Consider the following 21,074-nt stretch of genomic DNA (forward strand, 5'->3'; position numbering starts at 1 on the left):
GGGGAAAAAAAGAGGCTGCAGTCATATTCGAATTATGAGGTGGTCCTGGGATGCGCATAATACATAAGGAAGGGGAGGCAGACCTTCTGGAATCCAACGGAGGACAGCCAACAGCCAGGTGTGGAGGTGCAGTTGGCTCGTGGTAGGACAAACTCCTTTCATTTCTTCATTGCCTCTCCAAGGCCCTTCTCCCTTCCCCCCAATCCAGGGCCCTGAATTGAATTGTGAATAGAGAAAGTAAGTGAGCTGTCAAGGCCACTGCACCTTCACATAGTGGGATTGCACTTCAGAATTGCAGAAGTAGGGACTGGGGTTGTAGCTCAGTGGTAGAGCGCTTGCCTAGCATGGGTAAGGCACTGGGTTTGATCCTCAGCACCACATAATAAATAAATAAATTAAATAAAGGTATTGTGTCCATCTACAGCTGAAAAGAAAAAAAAAAGAAGAAAAAAAAAAAAAAAAGAACTGCAGAAGTATCCATTAGCTTCACCTCCTCCAAATTCCCATCTTTGATCTTGATTTCAAAAGATCCAGGAGTATTAGCATCCAGCTGTAGGAAGATCTACCCTACATCTACACAACTGAAGGAGAGGATGATTGGCTCAGCTGAGGCAGAGGATGGAGAACACTGTCCTTTGAAGCTCTGTCAGGTTGTACAATAACATTAGTCTGAAGTTCCTGAAAGGATGGAGGCAAGGAGTCGTCAATCATCCACTGTGAATTGTTTTATTGTTAAACACTGAGGTCTCTCACTTTGAGGCCCTGCTGAACCATTCAAGTTGGGCTAAGCCAGAATGAGAATTATGAATATAATGTGGCTGTGAGTGTGCATCTGTGTGCATGTGCTTAATATGTCTAAAACCCCATGTAATTTTTTTTTTTTTTTTTTTTGCAGTACTGGGGATTGAACCCAGGGCTTTGTACATGCTAAGCACATACTCTATCACCTAATTATCTTTAAAATTACCATTAATTGTGTGAGGGTGTTAGTACCTTCCCCTGCAGAAGAAGTTTCTATGGATCAGGCACATACCAGCTACAACCCTGAAACTAAATCAGCCAACAGGGAAATGTGAGACTAACACAGCAGCACTCCTTGGATGTCATATGGGGGATATGATGTGTTGTCTGGTTTTCAGGACTCCCTGCCTGCTCAAGAGCAGTGCCTTCTTCTGTCCCTGACAGTTCTTTCTGTCCATCTTCACCATCCAAAGTAGGTCTCCTCACCCAGAGAGGAGAGGATAAGAGGTGTTTTGAGGGACCTGACTCCTGTAAGCTCTGCTAGTTTCTTGATGACAGGACTGTGCTCCTGAGTCCTGGGAACAGAGGAACCGCTGACCTGTTCCTCTGACAGTGTGGGATCGGAGCCAGGATCAATCCTGAAGTGGGAGAGCAGGAGGTCCTTTGCTTTCTAGGTTCCTCTTGAAAGCAGCTGTGATCTCACAGTTCCTACCACACCAGCCTTGGTCTCCCCTGAATGCCTCTGAGCAGGGCATTCCTTGTACTGGGGCAGCCCTCCCTCCCCTTTTTACTGGGCTAACTTGAAAGAATTGCCTCAGACACAATTGAAGCCTTCCTTGATCTCTCCCTGGAGTTCCTACCAAGCTCTTTTGCACCCTGTGTTGAACTCTGATGTAGTCTTTGACATATGCTATTCAAATTATTGATAAATTCGATTCCCTAGCCTGATCATGAGCTCTTCACGGACAGGGCAAGGTCCAAGGGCAAGGACCACGTCTTGGTCACCTTTAGATCAGATCTGCACCATGTGTGCCAGTGCCAAGTACATTGTGAGTACTAAATATATACTATTTGTAGAACTCTACTTAACACTACAATGAAAAGAACACTGATGTATTAGTCTGATAGTGCTGCCAAAACCACAGCACCACAGAGTGGGGGCCTTAAATGTCTCTTCTCATAGTTCTGGAGACTAGAAGTTTTAAGATCTAGGTGACAGTGGATTTGATTTCTATGAAAGTCTTTCTCTGTGGCTTGCAGATGGATGCCTTCTTGCTATCTTCATGTGGCCTTTTTCTTTGTGTTCACACAAAGAAAGGGGAAGAGATCTGGTGTCTGTTCCTTCTATAAGGATACCAGCCCTTTTGGAACAGGGTTCCACTTTTGGCAGGGAGGGTGCCAGGGGTTGAACTCAGGGGCACTGTAACACTAAGCCACATCCCCAGCCCCATTTTCATATTTCTATTTAGGGACAGGGTCTCACTGAGTTGCTTAGAACCTTACTTTTTGCTGAGGCTGGCTTTGAACTCACAATCCTCCTGCCTCAGCCTCCTGAGCCCGAGCTGCTGGGATTACAGGCATGCGCTACTGCACCTGGCTAGGGTCTCTCTTGTATGACCTCTTTAACCTTAATTACCATGTAAAAAGCCCCATCTCCATTATAGTCACTTTGGGGATAAAGACTTCCTAGGAATTTGGGGGAAGCAATTCAGTCCATAACAACTGATGAACTTGAGTTTAGAAGATAGGGGGTCCGGTGCTGAGCATACCTTAACCTAGCTGTGTGCTTTTGGATAAATGAGTTTGCTATTCTCTGGGAGCCTCAACTTTTCTATCTATAACATGTGGTCAATTCTTATGGTGTTGTTGAGAGACTGAAGTATACTATGGGATTTTAAATGCATTATATCATTCTTCATACATGCAAGGATTATTGCAAGGGTATTATTACTACAGGAATACTTAAAAGGAAAGTTTTATAATTCATACCCACTACTTTCAGAAAGGGGTCAGGGAAGCTTATGATACAATCACCGATGCATGAAAGGCTATTACCTGTCACTTCTCACACAGGCTGCAAAACAGGCCAAGGAAGCTGTTGATAAAATGAATGACCACCAGGAGAAGCTGGAGGAGGCTGGTGAACAGAAGAATGGAGAAGAAGGACACATGCCAAACGACAGCTTTAGAGGGCTCCAGACAGACAGAGTTCCAGAGAGAATGCTCATATAAATAATTCCTATCCAAAAAAATATAAGGGAGTCAGGAGTGGAGGAATAAGTAAAGCCAAAAAAGCAACCCTAATAGAAATCTGGGAGCTCTCCTGGCTCAGGTCACAGGACTGGACTTGCCAAGGTGACTTACCGCTGAACTTAATTTTCTGAGTATCAGAGGCAGGAGATGCTAGAGTGTGTGAGCAAAATGAGGGTGTTTTTGTTTGTTACCAAGGATTGAATCCACGGGTCCTGGACCACTGAGTCACATCCTCAGTCCTTTTTTATATTTTATTTAGAGACAGAGTCTCCCTGAGTTGTCCAGATCACCCCCAAAACCACCTAGCTATCCTGCTGTGTCAACTCTATTCCTCAGGGCCCTGCTAAATTCCTGAGGCTGGCTTTGAACTTGTGACCTTCCTGTCTTAGCCTCCCAAGCTGCTGGGCTTACAGGCATGCCCCCACACCCAACCCAAAGTGAATTTGTACTGTAGTTCATTCCATCTGTGTGTTAATCTCACTCACTCTCTCTGAAAAGACTTTAAATCCACAACTCTGTTTACCTGTTATGCAGGTCTTTGAATGGGTAGCCATATTTCCAAGCTTGTGTCTGATTGAAGAATGAGACATCAAACATGCAAAAAGGACCATCTTTCAGGGCTACTCCAGAAGTGATAAAACAAATCAAGGCTCCAAGCAAAGCCAAGCCACTTGAAAACAGAGCAGTAAGCATCTGTAGAGGGAGGGAGGAAATAGAGTTGACACAGCAGCCTGGCTAGGTGGTTTTGGGGGTGATCTGGACAAGTCCAACTTCCCTGGTACTTGATCTTTCTCCCATCCTATCACGGGATAATTCTACCCATGACACCTCCTTTAAAAGCATAACCAAGATGAGGTGGCTGGGAAGGGGTTCCTGGCTAGAGCCAGGAAGGTAGAGGGGAGAAAGGCCCAAGAAAGGGAAACACGGTCACTTGGACTTGGGTCTCCCTGACTCCACAGGCTATTTGGAGCTTTTCATATTGGCATGAAAAACCTTTGTACACAGAACTGGGTATGGAGGCACATGCCTATAATCTCAGCTACTCAGAAGGCTGAGGGCAAAAGGATTGAAAGTTTGAGGTTAGCCTCAGCAACTTAGTGAGAACCTGTCTCAAAATTAAAAAAATGAAAGGGCTAAGGATGTAGCTCAGTAATAGAGAGCTACATCCATGCACTGGATTCAGTTCTTAATACCGAACATTTTGTACACAGACTATAGTCATTTGGCCTCTGTTAGAGGGGCAGATTGGTTATTGCATGCCCGCCTCTTGTAACAGTGGTCCGCCTTATGCTTTGAAGTTGCTGCTCTACCACTGCAACTTGTTTTTAAAACAAACATGTTTCTTTCTCTTCCTCTCTCTCTGCTCCCTAATCTCTCCCCATCCCTAATCTCAGGGGAAACAGGATTACCTGTCTTCCCCTCCTAGACAGAGTTATCTATCCTTGAGCACCCAACCATCAGAAGAATAAAGTAATCGAGACTTTGAGGATGGTACCAGAAGACCTTGAAATGTAAAAGAAAACCAAAGTAACGACATTTTGTTCTGACCTGACTCCATTTTATGCTTGCTTAAGATGTTTTCTTTTCAACTTCCTGAGAGCTGTATCTATGTTGACAGTACAGTAGAACCTTCCTGCATCCCTGACTACAACCCCGATGTGTAACAAAAATGACTCTAAAGTGTATGATCTAAACAATTCTCTCATGTAATCAGAATATCTGTCTTAACAAGGTCTTTTCTGACCTACATGTGGCTCAGATGCCTTGTGGTTTTTGTGAGTTTTGCCTTTTTAAACTCTATACTTCCAAAATTCAAGTGCTTGAAGTTCTTTGAGGTGCTAACCTGTTGTTCCCTGTCGCTTGCCTGACCTGCTCATTAAAGGACCCTTTTCCCTTTCAGTTTGGCTCAGTAAGCATGGCGGTCTGTAATTCTTGAGCACTCTCTAACAATCTCAGAAATGACTCTCTCCCAAATTAACAAGCAAATTACAACTCCAACAGAGAACATGTGGAATGTGGCCTTTGAAACACCTCTTTAAAAGCCCCCTGTACCTGCTGATGGGCAGAATCATAGCCTCTGGACAGGTGTACCCTGTGTTTCTCCTTTGCTAGTAAAACAATAAACTTTCTTTTTCTATTTTCTCAAAACTATGTCCTTTTTATTGGATTGGCATCAGGTATAAGGACTGAGCTTTCAGTAACAATACCACAGACTCCAGATGAATTAGTCTGACACAAGCAGGGGCAGAGGTTCTCAAAGTGTGGTCTCTGAATTTGTTTGCAATCAGAAACTCTGGGAATGGGGCCCAGCAGTCTTTGTTTCAACAGACCCAGCAGAGGTGTTTTTTTGTTTGTTTGTTTTTCCCCCAGTGCTGGGGATGGAAGCAAGGGCCTCCTACAAGCCAGGCAAGCACTCTACCACTGAGCCACATCCCTAGCTGATGTAAATTCAAGGTTAAGGACCACTTGCCTAGGGCAAAGCCAGATGTGACTGAGAACAGATGGTGAATAAAATGCGTATTTATATTTATTTCTTTAACATATAAATGAGTCAGTAGGATCCCAATATGTGTACTGCAGTTATCAAGAGCAGGCTGCAAGATTATACGCCTCTATATTACAACCTAGTGATTAGATAATCTCTTGACAACCTTTCAGTTCTAAGAAAATAGACACATAGTTAGATGGATAGCTCTACACCTACCACTGTAGCATTCAAGGGTTCTACCACTAAGCTACATTCCCAGTCCTCTAAGAAAATATTAATTAAAATAGCCAGGAAACTTTGTGTCAATGACACATATTTACAATGTATATAATTCATGTCCATATTGTTCAACAGGCTAAAGAAAATAACAGTTTCTCACATTGCTATCTACATTTATGGTTCATTAAGCACTTACTTCCTTGACTTAATCAACTTAATTTTACAGATGAGGACCTGAGGCTGGAAAGGTTGGGCAACTTATCCAAGAACTTAGAATTATTAAGGGACACCCTTAGGACCTGATTTAAAGCCTCAAGGCTGAAATTGCCCCTTGACTACTCTGTTTCCAGAGTAAGAAAATATGGGAATATTCCAGGTGTCAGAAGAGTGAAATCCAGTGCTTACGCTTAGACAGGGTACGCTTTTACTGAAACAGCAATATCTCCAGCCCATCACAGAGATAAGGGTAGCTGCAGTGAGTACCTGGAGAGGGAAAAGAATGTTAAGAAACTGGATAATTTACATCTCTGTTTCTAGCTGCAGCCTATAGCCATTGAAACTGAGAATTGGTCACAAACTCAACTGTCCTATTGACTGATTGTCCAGACCCAGTTTTGGATGACTATCCTGATCTGGTTCTGAATACTGATGTTCGCCACAGCCTACCTGATTCCAAGCTAAAATCCAGCAACCCTTGACAAGTCCTCCTATCCCATGTAGTGTCTATGGCCCCCAGACCAGCTTGTTGAAACAAGTTTGTTGTTCTATTTTTTTTTCCCCCCAAGGAATCAAAACACTCCTTCCCCTCTGAGGCAGAGACCATGCATAGGGAAAAAGGGCTAATACACTCTTGATCCTTAACTCATAGCCTGACGGCCATTAAAAGATAGTGCAAGTTTTTCCCTCTGCTCTCTCACCTTTATTCATAGCTTGATAGATATGAAAAACTTGGTATGTGCCTTACTTGTCCCCCATCAAAACAAAACAAAAAAACCAACAACAATCTTATCAGCTTCAGAGAACAAGTACATTATTAGGGCCAGGAAGCTCTTGTCATGACTCTCCAAGGACAAACATAAGGTTAAAAACTGTTTCAGAGTCACCAGAGTTGTGGCTCAGTGGTAGAGCACTTGCCTAGCATATATGAGGCACTGGGTTCAATTCTCAGCACCACATATAAGGAAATGAATAAAATAAACATCTGTCAACGTCTTTAAAAAAAAAAAACACAAAACAACAAAAAAACCCATCTTTTTCCCTTTGTTCTGAGGCCAGGCTGACACTCTACTGTAGGGACTGTCTCCCTTCTCTTAAGAGAAGCCCTAATAAAAGCTTTGACTGTATGTTATCTCACCTGATTTGTTTTTCTTTCTACTGTCACCAAGTCAGTTTCTGTGTTCAGCACCACCACCACCTTCCAATTCCACCCCTGGGGATGTTTGGGGAATTCACACCCAGGGACCCCCACACACTTACCATGAGACCTCCTCCCCAGAGCCCAGAGCCCAGCATGGCATGCCTGCCAATGAGACCCCTCAGCAGGTAGGTCACATCCCAATTGGGAAAGAAGAGTGCCATGTTGGCCCCAGCAGCACACAAGGCTGCAGTCCCAAGGCTCAGCCCCAGGATGCGGGAGCAGGTCCGTGAGCATGCCATTGTGCAGGAAGGGGACAGCATCCCGGAACTGATGGAAAGAGAATCACAACGTAGAGAACCACAAAGTAGAGGAACCCTGGGAGCCTGTAGCGAGGTGAAGAAAATAGAGTGGAGAAATTGTCACATGCCAAGGTCAGATCAAGGAGAGCTGAGAAATTTCCTTAGACACTCTGCCCTTTATAAAATTCATCCCAATGAATAGGATTTAATTGTACCATTTTCTGCCAACTCCTACTTATACACACACATTCCACATTCCACATATTTTACTTTGCCTATATTACAGCCAGTGATTATTTCTACTTAGTAAAGAAAAATGCATTTTTGAAGGTGTCATCATACCTTGTCTTAACACTTCTTTTATTTTGTACTGGGGATTGAACCCAGAGGCATTTTACCACTAAGCCACATCCCCAGCCCTTTTTATTTTAGGATAGGGTTTGCTAAATTGCTGAGACTGGCCTTGAATTTATAATCCTCCTGTCTCAGACTCCCAAGTTGCTGGGATTACAGTCATGTGCCACCACACCCAATTTGTCTTAGCACTTCTGTTCAGTATTGTAGAAGAGATCCAATCGAGTGCAATAAGAAAATCAAAGAAGCAAAATCTATACCAATAGGAAAGAAATAACATTGCCATTATTCACAAATAATATGATCACATACGCAGAAAAATTTTAAGCAATCTATCAAAAACTAATTCCTAGAACTAATAGGTGAATTTATCAAGGTCATAGAAGAAAAGATTAATATTCTATTGTATTTCTATATACAAGCAATGACATATTGAAATTTAAAAGATATGATTTATAATAGGATAAAACATAATTACTTATAGATGAATTTAACAAAATATCTGCAAGATACATATACTAAGAATTGCCAAGAAAAATTGATGACCTAAATAAATGTAGGAACATACCATGTTCATGGATCCAAAGACTCAATATCATTGACAATTAATTTTCCCTAAATTGATGCATAGATTCAAAGAGTCGCAGTCAAAATCCTAGCAGAATATGGTTATAGAAATCGACAGGCTAAACCTAAATTATATAGCAATGCAAAGGAACCTAGGCTAAACAATACAATTTTGAAAAAAAAGAACAAATGTTGGAGAGCTCACACCATGTGATTTCAAGACTTATATGACACTGGCCATTTCTGGCTTAGCCAAGACCACTAATACTATTACCAGCCTGTCACAGCTGCTTCCCTTGGAGCTTGTGGACAAGTGTATAGGATCAAGAATTCACATGATGAAGAATGACAAGGAAATTATTATGTTTCTAGGATTTGATGACTTTGTCAATATGGTGCTGGAAGATGTCACTGAGTTTGAAATCACACCAGAAGGAAGAAGGACTACTAAACTAGATCAGATTTTCCTAAATGGAAATAATATAACAATGCTGGTTCCTGGAGGGAAAGGACCTGAAGTATGAACACATTACCTTGACTTATGCTAGATTTCATTTTGTTTTAGAATGGCAACAAAATAGAATTTTAAAAAAATCTTTAAATTTTTAGTTTCTCTAAAGCTAAGTTTCCCACTAAAAGGATATATTTTGAAGATATATGACCACTTTTCTAATTTAATCATGATTATCTTGGGAAAAGAAAGAGGGTTTGTTTGGTACTGGAGATTGAACACAGGGCTGCTTTACCACTGAGCTACAGCCCAAGCTCTCTCTTTTTTTTTTTTTTTTTTTTTTTTTTGAAGACAGGCTCTTGCTAAATTGCTTAGGACCTCACTAAATTGCTGAGAATGGCCTCCAATTTGCAATCCTTCTGCCTCAGTTTCTGGAGCCACTGGGATTATAAGTGTGTACCACTATGTCGGGAGGAGTTCATCTTTTGAAAACTAAAAAATTAAGGTGTTTTTGGTTAACTGTTAGAAAAGAAAGACTTATTATAAAGCCATAATAATTAAAATAGTGAATTCATGACATAAAGAAAGACATATAGATTACTGGAACAGACTGGAGAGTTCAGAAGTAGACCTACACAATATCACAAATGATTTTTAAAAGGATGATAATACAGTGGAAAAAGGATAGTTTCTTCAACAAATGGTGCTGGAACAATACATAACTACCTTGACTATTAAATTACTTCAAAAATACCCTGTCTCTAAATAAAAATATTTAGACAGGGGATGTGGCCCAGTGGTTAAGCATCCCTGGGTTCAATCCTGGGTAACAGCCCCTCTAAAAAAATTAACAGAAAAAAAGAAAGGAAAGGAAAGGAAAGGGAAGGGAAGGGAAGGGAAGGAAAGGAAAAGTTGTTGGGTGTGGTGGCATGAACGTGTAGTCCCAGCTACTTGGAAGACTGAAGCAGGAGATTGCTTGAACTGAGGAGTTTGAGGCCCCCCTCTCAAAGAGAGAGAGAGAGAGAGAGAGAACTACTATGCACCCACTGGAATTGTTACAATTAAAAAGTTGGGCTATACAAGTGCCAGTGAGGGAGTGAAGCAACTGGAATTCTCATACATTGCTGATAAAAATGCAACTGATATAGCCACTTTGGAAAATAGCTTGACAGTTTCTTATAAAGTTAAACATTTACTTATCAAATAAGCCAGTAATTCTACTTCTTCATTTTTACCCAAGAGAGGATGTGAGGGCGATCTGGCTGTCACCCCATTCATCGCCAGGATTGATTTGGATGATCTGGCTAGCCAGGCTGTTTTCCCTACCTCCCTCACCCACTCCATGTGCATCCCTTCTGAAGCTGAGAGCTCAGTGAAGAGGAAGACCTTCCCCATAGAGAAGGACCATTCTTTGGTCAAGGATATATGAAAAGCTGCATTTCCCTGCTAGGACCTTCAAACAAGCTCTCAAGAGAAATGAAAGAACGTGTCCATACAAACAACAGTACTTGACTGTCCACAGCAGCTTTACACATAATAACTAAAAACTAAAATATGCAAACAACCCACATGTCCATCAACGGATGGATAAACAAAATGCGGTATAATCATACTATGGAATATAATTCAGTCAGAAAACGAAAGTTCTTAATACATGCTGCAATATGTATGAAACTTGAAAACATTATGCTAAATGAAGCATTAAGCCTAAATGAAGCATATTGTATGACTCTATATATGAAATATCCAGAATTATCAAATTCATAAAGACAAAAGTAGATTAGAGGTAACCAGGGTCTGGGGGGAAGGAGTGTGGATTATTGTTTAACAGTTAGAATTTAGTAGTTTATTGTTTGGGTTAATATAAAGTTTAGGAAATAGCTAATAGTGAAGTTGAACAACATCAAAAATGTAATTAATGCCCCTTAAAATGATTAAAATGACAAATTTTATGTTATAAATTTTACCATAATAAAAAATCAATTTAAAAATTAAAAATACAAATGGTATGCTTCTATTTAATGTACAGAGAAACAAGTTGTACCCCATTTGTTTACAATAAAAAAATTAAAAATAGCCCAAATGTTCATCAATAGATGAAGAGAAAATTTTTGTCATATCTATACAATAGAGTGCTAGCACTGTCATAAGAATGAATAAACTATTGCTACACATGAGCATTATATTAAGTGAAAACAGCCAGAAACAAAAGACTACTCACAATATGATTCTATTTATTTGAAATTCTAACAATGGCAAAACTAGTAACAGAAAGCAGATCAGTGGTTGTCAGGAGCTAAGAATGGGATAGAGGATTAATATAGGAGTGTAAAGAAACTCCCCACCCCCCCACCCCACCCCCCGCCACCAATTCTGGGGATTGAATTTAGGGGTGCTCTACCACTGAGCTACATTCCTAGCCCTTAGTGAGATAGGGTCTCATTAAGTTGCTGAGACTTGCAATCTTCCTGCCTTAGCCTCTGGATTTGCAGGGATTACAGTCATGCACCACCACACCTGGAGAAAATATGTACACTTCAGACATAGTAAAAGGCTCGCTCTCTCTCTCTCTCTCTCTCTCTCTCTCTCTCTCTCTGTCTTCAAATATATGTACACATACCCTACACACACACACACACACACATATCATATTCATATATATGTGTGTACATATGTATATAGTGAAATATTTCCAATTATGAAGGATTAAACAATGTATAAAATATATTTGTACTTGTAACTTGAATGGAGTAATTAAACAACAAGACAGGGATACCACCACAGGGACAGATTAATAAACTTGATACCTTAGCTGGCAAAACACTCAGACCTTAACCCACTAACTGTCATTCCTTATTAACTGGCATAAGTTTTTTAATCTTTTTTTTTTTTCTTCTTTCCTCCTGCATTTTTCATCAATCTTAGCACAGGGACCAGGATGACCATAAGATCAGGTTCACCATTAAAACCAGAATATTGGTACCATAACATTTCCAAGAAAAAAAAATCTAGTAACTACTGATCCATATCTTCCACAAGGAAGAAATTCCTTGAAACATACCATACTCAGCACCAATGAGAAACACGATAATCATCGTGTACCCCAGCAATCTGATAAAAAGCCAGGTCCTTCTTTTGTTGAAGGAACAGCATGGTCCCCTCTCAATCAGTGCTGACACCCCAGATAAAGACTTGCCTGTGTATGCTCACAGCACTGAGTTTGGTCTTGTTTCTATCCTTTGCATGCAGAAAGATCCCATCTCTTGTAGCAACACTGATGTAAATACAATCAATTTGCCCCCCTTCTGTTCTAGGAATTGAATCCATGGGCTACCACTAAGCCACATCCCCAACCTTTTTATTTTTATTTTAAGTTGCCCAGGCTGGCCTCAAACTTACAAACCTCCTGCCTCAACCTCCTGAGTTGCAGGGATTATAGATGAGCCCCACCACGCCTGGCTAAATATAATGGATTTTGAATAGGTCATTACCAATAATATCACTGAAGGCCCAAGTGTACCCTCTCCAATCTACCATCTTCCTGGACTCCTTCCTAGGAATGACTATCCTAAACTTTTTTATGAATACTTTTAAAATCAATTTTACAATTTATAATCTCAATTTTTAAAAAATCTTAATTGGCCTAATGTTTTCTTTTTGGCCAAACTACAGTTTATGGTAAAGAGACTGGTGCCAGACAGGCATTAAGCAGGCCATTGTGATTGGTTGTGTGCTGTGCTCTCCTCTGTCACCCTAGTCCTCATAGCCCTTGGTGACCTTTGCTCCTGCTAATCTCAAACTCAACTCTTTCCCTTCCCCCCAAACAGGGAGTTTCCTGCTGCAATCTTCCCCTTTTGTCCTGATGAGTTGCCTTTACTGCCTGTCCTCCATGGGGTATTAGCTTCTAAGGGATGTCTCCCACAGTGAGTGAAGAAACTTGCCCTAGAAAGAAAATTTAGGTCTTGGTAGAGGGGAGAAGCACACTGGGGAAGCAGGGGGTAGATGTAAAGGAACAGTGGCCCCCACTCTAGTGGTACAAGGGGCCTGGAGGGAAGGGTAAGAGTCAGGAGTTAGGAAAGACCATGTCTCTTCCCCTCACTCCCCAGCTGGCCATTGCCTGGAAGTCCTAAAGTCAGTCCCCTTGCACCAACTGCCACTTCCTCAGCTCCTGTCAGAGTGTGGCCCAGTCCTAGCAGGTCTGGGGAAAACCATGATCCTCCAGACTTGAGATCTGGGCAGCCCCCTCCCCAGACTGTCCTGTCAGTGAGTACAGAGCGCTCCGTGTTCCCATGATGAAGAGTATTAACCAGAGGGTGTTAACAAGAAACGACATTAACTTACTGCCCTGACTGATGACTGACTTTGTCAGGGGCCTCAGTGAGGATTGGTATACAGTTGGCCAATCAGGCATGCACTGTGGACCCCAGGCCCAGGAGCTACTTTTGGTCCAGAATACCTTCAGGGCTGGGGTTGTAGCTCAGTGGTAGAGTGCTTGTCTAGCACGTGTGAAGCCCTGGGTTCAATTCTCAGCACCACAGAAAAAAATTAAATAAAGGTCCATTGACAACTAAAAAAAAAAAAAAAAAAAAAAAAAAAAAAAGAATACCTTCAGTGACACAGAGCACCAAAACCACCCTGAAAACACTTTCTGTGGCAAATTTTCCTATCAGGAAAGTCATAGAAGGCAAACTAAAAGTGATGGATACACAGAAGGAAAACTAACAACAGGAGGGTGACGTTTTGAATGATTGGAATTCAGAGACCCCTGGCTGTCCCACCCATCAGATACTAAAGGACTTACTCTGCTGCTCTTCCAAGGCTGTGACTTAGTTTGAATTTCACTTTCTTTCCCTGACTATACTCTTAGAAATCACATTCTAAGAAATACTTCCAAAAGCAGAAGTGATTAGCAAAGTGAGCAGAAGATTAGCAAACAGGTTGGCTAATTTTTAAGAAAAGGATATTGTATGGTAAAGGAAGAATTTTGTCCTAAAGTCAGGGGGAGAAAAGAAGATAGGACAAAATTCAGGAGGGAAACAAGTTGTAGAATTGTCTAAGCAAGTCACAGAAGTCCCGCGAAAGACAAATATTAGGAAATGTACATGTGATTAAGTGGGGGTATAATTCGAAAAGTTGTTCAAGGGTACCCCCACAAGGTCAAAGTTTAATATACTGATGTGAAGCCAGAGTGTAATTATCTGAAGCCACAAGGTTTTCAGCTCCTGGAAACACTTGCAAGGAACTGGCTTAAGAGCCAAAGATTTTGTGTTTTATCCAGACAATTAGAGACAGGGTCTCATTGAGTTGCTTAGGGCCTCAATAAGTTGCTGGGGCTGGCTTTGAAATTGTGATCCTCCTGCCTCAGCCTCCCAAGCCACTGGGGTTACAGGCATGGGCTACCGCACCTGGCCTACGGTTGGATTTTTGATATCTGTAAAAACAAGCAGGATCGCAAGGTAAAACCTTAAAACCAGGCTGTCAGGGAGGCCCTTGTTCGAACCTGAGATTCCAGTTGGGTGAACAAATCAGAAGTCCATGTGTGGGCAACAACTAAATGATCAGCTAAATCACATGGAGTAAGAGACTGCAGATTCTCTATGTGTCTATTTACCTCACTCCTACCTAGCCAACCCTTTCTTTCATTCCTTCTGTTATTTGTCAAGTGACCACTACCTGACAGACACTGTGGTAGGGACCAGGGAGATAATGGTGGAAAAGCTGCAGTCCCTTTTCTTGAGAAACAAAGTCTAGTGGGGACTCTGACAGGACAAAAAGCAATGAGAATGAAGTGTGATAAGGGCCAAGCAAAGGTGTGTGACATAAGGGGTTATGGAAGTACACCTAACCCTTATGGAACCCCTAACCCTTGTGGAGGCAAAGCCTCCTGGAGGGAGAGCTGTCCACACTAAACTGGACCGACAATGAAGCATTAGACAGGAAAGGTGTCCTAGCCTGACGCTGACAGAGAAGTGACTTGTCCTGAGGGGTACAGCTGCTAAGTGACAGAACCAGGGCTTACTAATTAGATGTTTATGCTCTTAACTGCCAGACCCTGCTATTCCCTGCCCATCACCTCTCGGGACCCTTCCATCTCTGCTTACCTGATCTGCTGGCAAGAATCAGGACAGGAGAAAAAGAATCTGGAGAAGGATGCCCTCTTCAAAGTGGGCCTTTGCTCCTTCAGCCCCAGCTAGCACTTCTGCAGGGACAGACCTGGAGTTTCTTTTTTCAAAACTCTTTCCAGGAAGGCCAGGGAAGATCTGTATATATGCAGAGATCACCCAGGCATGTGTGTATGCGTGTGTCCCCGCTCCACTGCCCACGGGCCTCCACTGAAGGAACTTCCTGTCCCTGGAGAGCCTTCTCCTCATGACCCATCCTCAGCTCATTTTCATGTGATTCCAAGGAAGGAAACTGGAGGCACGGCCTCATGAGCTCGACCATCTTAATGAGTCACTGGATGCACCCATGGGACACATCTCACCCCCGTTCTTCCCAAGCACAACATTACTTCTCCACACACCAGCTGCTGTGTTTTCTCCTCACAGATCTGGGCCCTGTGGAAGAGTGATGCTGAGAAGATGAGCACAGCCTTTGTCTTATTGCTGCCCTCAATTTGCCCTCAGCATACGGGTGTGTTACATGGTGCGTGGACGAGCCTTCTAACATTTTTGGTTCAAGGCACAGACCACTCTCCCTTCCTCTCATATTACAGTCACACCAAAGTGCTGGGAATTTTGTGCTGCTCTAAATGGGATCCACAACTTGCTTTTGATAAACTCCCATTTGAGAATCAGTTAAAACATCCTTAAGACAGTCTCCCTTGATTTCTTCACTCAGAGTTAGCACTTCTTTCTCTATGTTCTCATTGTATTCTTGTGTATCAGTGTGTGTGTGTGCGCGCACGCGCAGGGACAGAAGCTTGGATTATAGATGTGAATCAGCAGACCCAGTTTTTTGCCTTTTTTCCTTTTTTTTTTTTCTTTTTAAATTCTGGGAATTGAACACAGGGCACTTTACCACTGAGCTACATCCCTACCCCTTTTTACTTTTTGTTTTGAGACAGGGTCTTGCAGAGGTACTTGAGGGTCTCTCTAAGTTGTTGAGGCTGGCCTTTAACTTGAGATCCTCCCGTCTCAACCTCCCAAGATGCAGAGATTACAGTTGTGTGCCTACACACTTGTTTGCTCATTCTTATTAGTTATCTTTTTTTTTTTTTTTAGTTATCTTATTACTTTGTACAAGTATATTGTAATTCCAGTATTTTGTCACTTGGATATATAGTAAATGTTGTCTGTGCTTTGACTTTTCACTCTCCTAATGATGTCTTTTGATTAAGAGAAGCTGTTAGTGCTTTCCACTTATCTATCTTTTCTTTTATGGTCAACACTTTTTGTGTTATGTTTAAGAAATCTTTGTCTGCTTCTCACTGCATTTTTATTTACCAATGTTGTTTACATGACTTTTTTCTCACATATCTGAGATTCTCATTGAGGGCAGAGGATATGTTATCTGCTCTATATTCCCTGAACCTAGCATAGTGCTTGGAACATGGTTGGAATTCAAGAATCATTTAATTAAAGTATTATTCATGTACTGGATAAAGAACTCACATAATCGTTGCACAGAGATTTTACTTCTAATGCTAAAAACCAACAGAAATTACTGAGAAAAACTTAAGCCCATATATATGAGAAGAGAAGGGATAATTATGTTTTTAAAAACTTTTGTTTATTGTATATGTATAGGACAATATTTTCTACATTTAGTGTATCTATGCCTAGATATTCGAGGCATTTAGAATACTACCAAAAGAAATTTTACTGTACACTGATTAATTTTTAAAAACTGTACATGAGCTGCTTTTTATGCATGATTTTGAAATAATTTAGTACATTAACCTTAAAATACAACTATATTCTAGTACCATTATTTTAACTTTAAAGAAATAGATCCTTACAAGACCAAATAAACCCACAGGCCATTAAGATTGTTTTTTTCCTTTCTTTTTCTCTTTTCTTCTCCCTCCCTCCCTCCCTCCCTCCCTCCCTCCCTCCCTCCCTCCCTCCCTCCCTCCCTCCCTTCCTTCCTTCCTTCCTTCCTTCCTTCCTTCCTTCCTTCCTTCCTTCCTTCCTTCCTTCCTTCCTTCCTTCCTTCCTTCCTTCCTTCCTATAAATGTGTACCATGTTTCAATGAGTAAGGCAAATGTCATGAATGTGAACACTGAAGTTTTCAATATATCACATCGAGTAGAGGTAGTTATTCTAGTTAAATGGTCAGGTGACATCATGACAAACTGGTTTACAGCATCGAAACTATCCATTTGAGTTTCTTTTCTCAACAGTCAGAGGTTCCATGTTGTCTTCAGTTTCTTCATAATGTTTTGTGTAAGAACCTCACAGAATGGGAACTTTTTGGACTTTCAGCAATGGCATACACAGCTTTATCTCCCAGCTCCTCCATGTCAAAAGCTTGTACTATCTTAGGGTCATCTTTCTGGAAATGAAGCTTTATCATTGCTTTTTTTTGTGACAATCTTTAACATAGAATCTTTCATAAGCTGGGTAACCAGTTACCCAGCTGATGTAGTCCATGGTGCCATCACTCGCAAGGCCTATGCCTTTGTGAGTCAAGGCACAGGAAGCATCCTAAGGACACAACGGGGTTTACTCACGAGCTGCTCCCTATGTGGGAATTTATTGTATTTATTTATGTATATATGTATGTATGTATGTACGTATGTATATACCAGAGATTGAATCCAGGAGTGCTTAACCCCTGAGCCATATCCCCAATTCATTTTTTTTTTTTTTTAATTTTGAATCAGGGTCTTGATAAGTTGCTGAGGCTGGCTTTGAACTTGTAATCCTCTCTGCCTTAGTCTCCCAAGCTCCTGGGATCATTGGCACGTGCCACTGCACCCAGCTCTGTTTAAGAATTTTTATGTACATATATACCTCAAGTTAAATTTGGTAAACAGCTATTGAAAAGTTCATTAAATGGATCCAAGCTGGATGTGCTGGTGTGCAGCTACTTGGAAGGCGGAGGCATGAAGACTGCCGGAGCCCAGGAGTTTGAGACCAGCCTGGGCAACATAGCAAGACCTTGACTCAAACATAAAATAAATAAAATAACATAAAATAAAAAAATAGCCTGTTATGGTTTGAATATGAGGTATCTCCCAAAAGTTCCCATGTCAATACAGGAATATTCAGATGTTAGATTATGAGAGCTGTAACTTAATCAGTTCATCCTAGTTTGAATGGACTAATGTGGTAACCATAAGCAGGTGGGGTGTGGCTGTAGGAGGTGAGTCACTGGGTGCTGCCCTGGAAAAGTTCCCCTTCCCTGTGGCCCCTTCCCCTTGATTGCTCTTACTGCTTTCTCACTGCCATGATCTGAGCAGTGCTCCTCTGCCTCAACCCAGGCTCAGAGCAATGGAGCCAGTTAACCATGGATTGATCCTATGAAACTGTGAGCCATAATAAACCTTTCCTCCTCTTAAGTTTGTTCTTGTCAAATATTCTGGTCACAGTGATGAAAAGCTAACACAAGGCTAGTTTTCATTTTCATTATAAAGGGTAATCATTTAGAGATTAAATGAATTCTCTTTTTTCTTTTCTGTATCAGGGATTGAACCCAGAGGCTCTGAACCACTAGCCAAATCCCCAGCCCTTTTAAATATTTTATTTAGAGATAGGATCTCTCTGAGTTGCTTAGGGCCTTGCTAAGTTGCTGAGTCTGGCTTTCAACTTGAGATCTTCCAGTCTCAGCCTCCCGAGCCACTGGGATTACCAGCATGTGCCATTGCCCTCGGACTTAAATGAATTCTTTTATCTTCCCAAATAATTGAATTTTGATTGAGGATTCACGAAACTTTATAAGAAACTTATTCACCTTACAAAACATACCGACTATTTCTCTGGACTCTTACAATAGTCCTAAAGCAAGCTAAAGAAATTTTATATTAGCATCATGATGTAGATAAAAAGGCCAGAGGAATTTGACCTGCTCAAAGTAACAGTGAGTGAAGTGAGTCTTGAGGAAAATCCTAAATGAGATCCTGTCTCTAAATAAAACACAAGAAAGGGTTGGAATGTGGCTCAGTGGTTAAGTGCTCCTGGGTTCAATATCTGTTATATAAAAAAACAACAAAAAACTATTATCTGTGTGAACTTGATCATAATAATAATCTGAGCTTCAGTATCTTATTTACAAAATATTGCCTTTTCCTTACAAGTTTGAGAATTAAATACAATATAAAATACCTAGGGTGAGTTAATTCTGTCCTATTTTTTGATCTCAGATCATCAAAAGGAATTTCATATGCAGTGTCTGTTAGAACATCTCATATTTAGGCAATTGGAATAAGCAAATAACCAATTGCCAGGTATCACACAGATTTTTAGACAATATCTCTGTTCCCAACCCATGGTTTTTTTGAGAGCTGACATTCTTTTTTTTTTTTTTTTTTGGTGGGGCTGGGGATTGAACCCAGGGCCTTATGCATGTGAGGCAAGCACTCTGCCAACTGAGTTACATCCCTAGCCCGAGAGCTGACATTCTTATGTGGATATTTAGTAATGTGGTGCTCATGAAACATGGGTCAGTGTTAGAATTTGGCTTTAACTCCTTAAAGTGCCCAACTTAGTTGGTGGTGGGGAGTACTGGTGATAGCAGTTGTAGTCTTCGCTTTTTAGGATCAATTTGTGACAACTCAATGATCAATCTGATGAACAAAACACTTTGAACCCAAGGTCATGTAACAAATCAAGACACACCCCCAGCCCTTTTTATATTTTGAGGCAGGGTTTCACTAAGTTGCTTAGGGTCTAAGTTGATGAGGCTGGCTTTTTACTATGGTTTTTTTTTTTGTTTTTGTTTTTGTTTTTGTGGTATGGGGATTGAACTCAGGGCCTAGTGCTTATGAGGCAAGCACTCTACCAGCTGAGCTATCTCCCCAGCCCGAGGCTGGCTTTTTGTACTTGTGATCTTCCTGTCTCAGCTTCCCAAGCAGGTGGGACTACCAGCGTGAGCTACGGTGCCTGAAGACACTTCTTTTAGAAACTGTATGCTTGTGATAAACAGGCTTAGTTCATTTCCACCACTAGTACAATTTCCTCTCTTCCCTCAGGTAAGGCTTTTATAGTAACAGAGGCCTGGTCACTGCCATGAAAGAATGAAAGCATTACCTGCTCACAAATGGCGTTCTCTTAGATTTTGGTTGGATTGGAGACTAATCATTATTCTGTTGGCAATATTTGTAGGAAAGAGCAGCTGGGAGTCTGAGTCAAATTACAAACAGGGCCAGGGGTAGGAAACTTAAGTAATGATATAAAAAGCTTCCCACGGTTGAAAAGCTTGGGAAAGCAGCATAAACAGATATTTTGTTCTGGGGGATATTATGGGGTTTGGAAGTACAATTTGAGTAAGGAATAGAGGAAGCTGAGAAAATGGAATTCATGCAGAAGGAAAAGGGAAAAGATGATACAGCTAAACAGTCAGACCAGCTGTTTTCCAATCCTCTCCAGATAAGAGTAACTGACTAATCTTTCATGTGGGTGGGCTCAAACTAAACTGACAATCAGAAAGCACATTTCCTTAATTGGACAGAAGGAAAAAAAGGAAGCAAAAAGATGTTGAAAAGAGCTGTCATTTATACTGGTCTATTTAAGAGGAAGTTTTACTGTTTTTTTCTTTCTTCACTAGCATAAAAATACTACAAACTTCAACCCACTCAAATTAGGTTTCCAGTTTTAACACTGCACTGAAACTGTTCTTGGTCTTTCGTGACTTTGTGTATCTAGTGAACACTTCACTGTCCTTTTCACTAGACCCCTAGACAGCATCCTGACATTCTCTCTTGGCTCCATTACCCCACTTGGATGTCTCTTCTCACTGGTTACACTTCCCAGAGGGTCTCTATTTGCGGGTGTTCCCCAGGGCTGGGCTCTGGGCCCTCTTCTTTAATTTCTCCCTCGGTGACCTCATAGTATTAAACTCCATCAATCCTGCTGATGACTTCTCAGATTTCTAACTCTAGTCACTCTCCTTGAAGTTTTTAGAATCACATGTCCAACTTCCTATATAGCTCCATTTGCCATCAGTAAACACATTTCTTCCCAAACTTGTGTGACCTACCCATTGTCTACACAATAACAATACTATCTACCTGCTAGAAACTGTCATTCTTGACTTCTTTTTCCTTCATTCCCTCAATCCATCAGCAAACCCTTTAATTTCTACTTTCAAAATGTGTCTCTGAAGTATACACTGCTTTCCAGTCCACTGCTGCTTCTCTACAACAGGAAACCTCTGCTTTCCAACTTCATCACTGCAAGTCTC

At 41.2% G+C, this 21,074-nt stretch overlaps 2 protein-coding genes across 5 annotated transcripts; one reads left to right on the forward strand and one right to left on the reverse strand.

The window, feature by feature from the left end:
* Position 1: 1 nt before the first annotated feature.
* On the reverse strand, positions 2-15,031 carry TM4SF19 (transmembrane 4 L six family member 19). Of its 4 annotated transcripts, none has more exons than XM_079156273.1 (6): positions 14,831-15,031; positions 7,178-7,441; positions 6,107-6,184; positions 3,518-3,687; positions 2,797-2,980; positions 2-678 (listed from the first exon to the last, which is right to left on the reverse strand). In XM_079156273.1, the coding sequence occupies exons 2-5, from the start codon at positions 7,376-7,378 to the stop codon at positions 2,800-2,802; spliced, it is 630 nt and encodes a 209-aa protein (XP_079012399.1). In that variant the 5' UTR covers positions 7,379-7,441; positions 14,831-15,031; the 3' UTR covers positions 2-678; positions 2,797-2,799. The 4 variants fall into 4 exon arrangements, with proteins under 4 accessions (XP_079012399.1, XP_079012400.1, XP_079012401.1 ...); XM_079156274.1 differs by lacking the exon at positions 14,831-15,031 and adding an exon at positions 13,531-13,744; XM_079156275.1 differs by lacking the exon at positions 6,107-6,184.
* LOC306670356 (U6 snRNA-associated Sm-like protein LSm5) lies at positions 8,617-8,893 on the forward strand (the record flags this gene model as incomplete). The annotated part of the gene is made up of 1 exon (XM_079155060.1): positions 8,617-8,893. One exon carries the CDS (start codon positions 8,617-8,619, stop codon positions 8,800-8,802), a length of 186 nt encoding a protein of 61 aa, XP_079011186.1. The 3' UTR covers positions 8,803-8,893.
* Positions 15,032-21,074: the final 6,043 nt, after the last annotated feature.

This window comes from Sciurus vulgaris (genome assembly GCF_902686455.1).
Source record: "Sciurus vulgaris genome assembly, chromosome: 10".
In the NCBI taxonomy this organism is placed as follows: Eukaryota; Metazoa; Chordata; class Mammalia; order Rodentia; family Sciuridae; genus Sciurus; species Sciurus vulgaris.

Bases quoted from the DNA above. Each gene is read 5' to 3' on its own strand.
- TM4SF19 (XM_079156273.1), bottom strand. From the start codon at position 7,378: ATGCTGTCCCCTTCCTGCACAATGGCATGCTCACGGACCTGCTCCCGC. The intron at 6,185-7,177 runs GTAAGTGTGTGG...TTCCCTCTCCAG, and splicing joins TCTGGGGAGGAGGTCTCATG to GTACTCACTGCAGCTACCCT. The intron at 3,688-6,106 runs GTAAGCACTGGA...CTCCCTCTACAG, and splicing joins AAAGCGTACCCTGTCTAAGC to ATGCTTACTGCTCTGTTTTC.